General features: G+C 40.7%; 1 protein-coding gene across 1 annotated transcript; it reads right to left on the reverse strand.

Annotated features, from left to right (window-relative positions):
* Window positions 1–4441: 4441 nt before the first annotated feature.
* On the reverse strand, window positions 4442–5374 carry LOC130678967 (olfactory receptor 8S1-like). The gene has a single exon (XM_057486526.1). It carries the CDS (start codon window positions 5372–5374, stop codon window positions 4442–4444), a length of 933 nt encoding a protein of 310 aa, XP_057342509.1.
* Window positions 5375–6595: the final 1221 nt, after the last annotated feature.

A 6595-nucleotide genomic window follows, 5' to 3' on the forward strand; every position in this document is an offset into this window, starting at 1 on the left:
AGCCCACGTTATGAGATTTCCATGGTTTACTCCACCTGGCTCGCAACATAGGTCCTCTGTGTCCAACTGAAAATGGGGCTTCACTTCATCCTTGCAGTGGAAAGGGAGCACTAATTTCAAATTCTCTTCACTTACTTTGAGAGAGGAAATTCAGTGGCTTGTAGTCAATTGGAGTTGAATGCCTACTTTGAAATTCAGAAAGAGGTGAAGTGAGAGAACTTTGGGTGCTTGTACAGAGAAAAGCAGAGTGTAAGAAGAAGGTTGAGCCCAGGGTGGTTTTCTCAACAAAATACTTACTTCCCAATTTGCCTGGTTAGCTGTGCTTGAGCACATCTCAGGTAGGTCACCTCTAGTTTTTTGCATATGTTAATTTTATATATCACCCTAAAGGGAAGTGGAGCAAAACATTACATTTTCTGGGAGATTGAGAAAATAATCACAAATAATTATCACCTTCCGTCCTTTCACTTTTGGCTCAAGTTTATACTACAGTTTAATAAGGACTCATTTTACCTAAATTAACATTTGCCCAAATGTAAACTTTAGTAAATTCTGAGAGACAAAGAATATCAATGCCATTGTATATTATTAACTTGTTCAGATTCAATAATCTTATATCATTTCCAAGAAAAAGTCTCACAATTTATCTACTCAGTGCAATTCCACAGAAAATAGTTGTTAAATATGTAATTACTGGATAAACAGATTAATGAAGACAGGATGAGAGAGAGATCTAGTGCTGGAAGGCAGACATGGTCAAGGTAGATAGTACTAGGGATGTGAGAAACTCAGAAGAGCTTTAACACCTTTGATTTCAGAAGGCCACCTGAAATGGAAGGGCCACAGGGCTTGTGGTTTGAGTGCATGGAAGGCAAACTTCACACACCTCAGTATTTCCCTTTGAATCTTCTCTGTATTCTGCTTTTTCTCTTCTCCTTTAATGACTTTTATTTGTGAAAACCAGAGTTGATAGGGTGGTTAATAATAGACAAGTAAGTATTTTCAGTACCTGTGTTTATGATCTATTTATGTGTTTAGGGAAGGAAGAGGACCTCAGACCACTTAAGTATATCTACTGGATGTGCATCCCCCACTCCTCCCCATGCTGGGAACCTCTTGGCTTCTGGTGTCAGTTTTCCAGATCATTGCAGTTTCCACACCCAGAGCACATGCAACACTGAAGAGCATAGAGAGAGTTTATTAAGTAGGTGCTGAAAACAACTGAGGACAAGAACCTCCAAGGAGAGAAACATTCATGAAGATTGTCTGGATGTCTAGAACTCAGTCTGCAACACAAGGAAAGGATGGTGAGAGAACTCAAGAAAGGAGATGCCTGAGAAGCAAGACCCTGAAGGCCGTGTGGGCAGAAGTAAGCAGAAATTGGATGTCTCCATGTGTTTACAAGGGGAATCTTTAGAAAAATCAGGGAGGTCTGAGATTTTCTGGCACAAATATCATCCTTTGGCTCAAGTCTTACCATGATATGAGAAGTCTTCTTTCATCAGGTGATCACAATGTGCAGTAGAACCAATTTTTCTGTAGCCTAATTTCAGGAAGCAGCCATGTTAAGTTTTCTTGTTTACAAGTTTCAGTGAGGAAAGACAAATGACTATCTCAGATGGATAAGCCTAAGGACACTTTTCATCTGACAAGAGCACAAGAGGCTATACTTGTTTTACCTGCGTCTGTGACTCTATATATGAGGAAACAATATCAGTGAAGCATGTGACCTTCAGATATAATCTAGCTTAAGGGACCCATTAGTTTGAAGGAGCTGGTGTAACTTAGCAGGTCCCAAAAGCTGTATTCCCTCAGGTCATAGACTAAGACAAACCTTAAACTCATTAACTAGAAGAGAAGCTTATAGAAGTCTTAGGGGAATTCATGATATAGGCTAAAGAACTGTAGGGTTGAAGCTTTTCTGTAAACCCTGGAGTCTTATGGTCTTTGAAAATAGACCAGCTGGGAAAGCTTTTCCTATTGGCCACTTACTGGGGAGATACCTTGTTGGAAATTATGAAGGAAGGTGTATAGTGAGACTTAACTCACCTGACAGCTTGCTTCCCCATCGCAGAGGGAACTGTATCTCTAAACAGAATTGGGATGAACATTTTGATGATTAAATATATTTACAAAATCAGAAACAGTTACTTATGCATCTATCCACTTTGCCTTGGCTGCCCCTGTGAAACCTCGTGCTGTCCTAGTGCGGCAAAGAGCAGCTTGTGGCACAATCACAGGTTCCAGCCTCTCATTCTCATGGAAGCAGCCTCATCTCCGGGGCTGAGTTGTTGGACCACAGTGAGAAGGTACTCAGCTTATGTGAAATTCTTCCCTAAAAACCTTTTTATTTTTATTTGAAAATTTTAAATTGATACATAATTTACATGCGTCTTTGTGGAAGTGTATCGAGTACACGTTTATAACCCGTTGAATTGATACATTTGTATATTGCAGGATGCCTGCCATTATAGCATTAGCTAACATCTCTATCATGGCACATAATTATGATTTCTTTTTTTGTGGTGGGAAATATCAAGATATAGTCTCAGCAAGTTTGATGTTTGTCTGTAATCATTGTATTGTATTTTAGATCTCCAGGAATTATCTATTAAGTGGAATTTAAGAGAAAACTTCCATCCTTCACTGTAGCCCCAACGAGTCATTCATTTGGCCAGATCAGATACACAATAAACTCAACCAGTAATTTGCATTTCCCAGCTGGTCTGGATTTCTCACTGTGTTCTCCTCGTCTCTGACTCTTGTTTTTCACCAGACCTCCCCTTTTCCTCCTTAAACTATGTCTTCTGCTCTAGTTCTTAGCATCTAGTTCAGATAGCAAAATGCTTTTCTACTAAATTGTCTGCCTTATGAAGTAGTCTCAATATTTCCTTGTGTCACTTTCTATTAGAATTTAGAAACTTGCATCTGGTGAATCCATGGTGGATCCATGTGCATTTGGGCTGGCTTATATCCCATTGGATGCTCCCACCTTTCTTAGGCCTGGTATCTCCAAGACCAAATACTTGATAATACTATGCATCCTTTCCCCCAGTTGTTGAATCTTCCCCAGATTGAAGATGCAACAGGTTTGCTTTATGCTCCCTTCTGTGACGGTTATGTGACTTTATTTCATGTAGTTCAATGAACTGCATAGCAAAGGGATATAGGTTAGAAAAAGCAAATAACCCAATTAACAAATGGGCAGAGGATATGAAGAGACAGTTCTCCAAAGAAGAAGTTCATATGGCCAGCAGACACATGAAAAGATGGTCCACATCACTAATCATTAGGGAAATGCAAATTAAAACCACAATGAGGTATCACTTCACACCAGTAAGGATGGCCAGCATCAAAAACACTATAAGAACAACAAATGCTGTTGAGGATGCAGAGAATGGAGAACCCTCTTGCACTGCCAGTGGGAATGTAATCTAGTTCAACCATTGTGGAAAGCAATATGCAGGTTCCTCAAAAAACTAAAAATAGCAATAACATTTGACCCTGGAATCCCACTCCTTGGAATATACCCAAAGAATACAACTTCTCAGATTCAAAAAGACACATGCAACCCTATGTTTATCACAGCACTTTTTACAATAGCCAAGATATGGAAGCAACCTAAGTGTCCATCAGTAGATGAATGGATAAAGAAGAGGTGGTACATATATACAATGGAATACTATTCAGCTATAAGAAAGAAACAAATCCTACCATTTACAACAACATGAATGGAGCTGGAGGACATTATGCTCAGTGAAATAAGCTAGGTGGAGAAAGACAAATGCCAAATAATTTCCTTCATTTGTGGAGTATAACATGAAGCAAAACTGAAGGAACAAAATGGCAGCAGACTCAGAGAGTCCAAGAACGAACTAGTGGTTACAAAAGGGGAGGTGTGTGGGAGGGCAGGTGGGGAGCGAGGGAGAAGGTGACCCAGGGATATTATATTTAGTACACATGATGTGGGGTATCACGGGGAGAACAGTGTATCACAGAGAAGGGACTTAGTAGATCTCTGGCAACTTGCTGCACTGATGGACAGTGACTGTGTTGGGGCATGGGTGGGGACTTGATAATATGAGTAAATGTAGCAAGCACATTGTTTTTTCATGTGAAGCCTTCATAAGAGTGTATATTAATCATACCTTAATAAAAAATTATAAAAATAAAAAGGGAAACAGGATAGGATCAAGCCCCATCAAAGGTGCAAAAAGACGATTCAAGGAAAATGGCAGGATTAATACAGTCATTTGATGTTTTGTTTGCTCCTAAGCCAGAGTGAATTTGTTCCACCTTTCTCAACCTGATCCCTAAACAGCTATGTGAACTTGCTATGAAATTTTTCCTAACTCCAACATCATGACATTCAGAAAATGCTCTTAGTGTTAGCCAACAATAGATCATGTTGTAGTGAACCCCCACCATCTTCTGTGTCTGGTCACCTATATTGGAGATATTTTCTAAAGGTCCTTCTCACAGCTGCTTTCACCTCATTGTTCCTCAAGCTGTAGATGAGAGGATTCACTAAGGGAGTGACCACACTGTACTGTACAGACATGATCAACTCCAGGGGTGAACCTGAGGTTGGCATGAGATAGCGAAGGAAACCTGAGCAGTAAAACAGGAGGATTGCAGTGAGGTGAGAGGAGCAGGTGGAGAAGGCTTTGCCTCTATCTGAGGAGGAGCTGATACTCAGGATGGTGGAGGCAATAAGGGCATAGGAGAATACAATCAACAAACAGGTTCCAAGCCCATGCACGAGACTGGAGCACAGTAAAACAGTAAAACTGTTGGAGACATCAGAGCAGGACAGAGGGAAGAGAGAGGGCAGCTCACAGCTGTAGTGGGGGATGGACTGATCCTCACAGAAGTCCAAACTCATAGCCTGTAGGATGTTGATGAATGCATCCAGAAAGCTCAGGCCCCAGGATCCACACAACAGACTATTACAGAGTTGGCTGTTCATGATCTGTCCATAGTGCAGAGGGTGACAGATGGCAACATAGCGGTCATAGGACATTACTGAGAGCAGGCAGCCTTCAATGCCACCAGTGACAAACACAAAGAAAATCTGAGCCAGACAGCACCCCACAGAGATGGTTTTCTTCTGGGACACGAGGTTTTCCAGCAGCTTTGGCACAGTGACTGAGGAGTAGCAAAGATCCAGGAAAGAGAGGTGACTCAGGAAGAAGTACATGGGCTTGTGGAGGTGAGAATCAGTCCTGATCACCAGCAGCATCATGAGGTTTCCCATCACAGTCAGGAGGTAAATCACTAGGAACAGCACAAAGAGCAGGGCCTGGACACGGGGGTCTGCAGACAGGCCAAGGAGGATGAACTCCGTGACAGTACTGTGGTTCCCCAAGGCCATTTGCAGAGACTGTAGAATAGAAATAAAAAGAGGAACAGAGAATGTCTTCAGCAAAGTGATGGAGTGTGGAGCTCCAAGCTCCTGTTCTTTATAGAAATATCAAAAAACAATCAGACAGCCAAGAACCAACTTTGTAGGATTTCTGGGAAACAGTCCAAAGTTTATAGTAACCAAGTGAACACTCAATAAAGAAAAGTGCAAGTTAATAATAGTAGTAAAGCTTTGTGTAATTTTTATTTTTCCTTGCCTACCCCCTTCCAGTCTCTGTGGCCATATTGAAGATGACAGCCCAAGTTCCTAGTACAGATCCCTGGTCCCAGTTCTGGAGGGAGCAGAGCGGACCTTATTCACAAATTATTGTGTTTGCTGTTCTAATTTGTCTGGGGACTCCTGAAGGACTTACGCAAGATAGTTTGTTTCATTTTCACATAACATGAATATTACTCAGGGATCAAATGTGGCACACATTGTTTGAAAACATCATAAGGCTAACAAAAACCTATAGCTGCCTTGGGCAAAGATTATGGGTGAAACATAAAATAGACCACCTATAGCCTGGAAGGCAAAGCTTGGGAGAGAGTTTCTTTGGGGAATTAGAGTGCTCAACAGTGCCTGTGTGTACTAGTGAATTAAGAAAGCTATACAGTAGCCCAGTTTCTCTCTTGCTCAAAGAAGACTCAAGAAGATTTTACATTTTCACTTCTGGCTGATTTTTAGTTTCAGTGCAAGCAGGAAGTGAAGTCAAAGGTAGAATTGTAAACACTCTGGGAAAATGTTAGGTTGAGTACCTCAGCACAGATCCGGTTGCGAAGACCTAGAGAGGTGTTTCAAAATTTTAAAAATTTTTAGCTCAGGAAATCAAGGAAATCTCTGGCAAAACACTGGTTGAAATAAAGCTCAACAAAAAGAGACTTCAGTAAGCACATAGCACAATATATAATCTTTGCAAAAATAGTTGGAGTAATCACTAAATAAGAGAACTACAGCTTACAAATATAAAAACAGAAAAAGAGGAGAATCTAATTTCCAGAGTCAACACATCACAAAATGCAAATGTGTTGTGTTCAACAAAATATTACAAGAGATATAAACAAGAAAGTATGGCCCTTTCAAAGGACAAAAGTAAGTTTACATGAGCTGTCTATAAGGCAGCCTAGATATTGTTCTTACTACACAAGACCATCCTGCCTCCAGCTTTTGTTGAGATGTATAGTGATGTCA

The sequence above is a fragment of the Manis pentadactyla genome, chromosome 10, assembly GCF_030020395.1.
Source record: "Manis pentadactyla isolate mManPen7 chromosome 10, mManPen7.hap1, whole genome shotgun sequence".
Classification (NCBI taxonomy): domain Eukaryota; kingdom Metazoa; phylum Chordata; class Mammalia; order Pholidota; family Manidae; genus Manis; species Manis pentadactyla.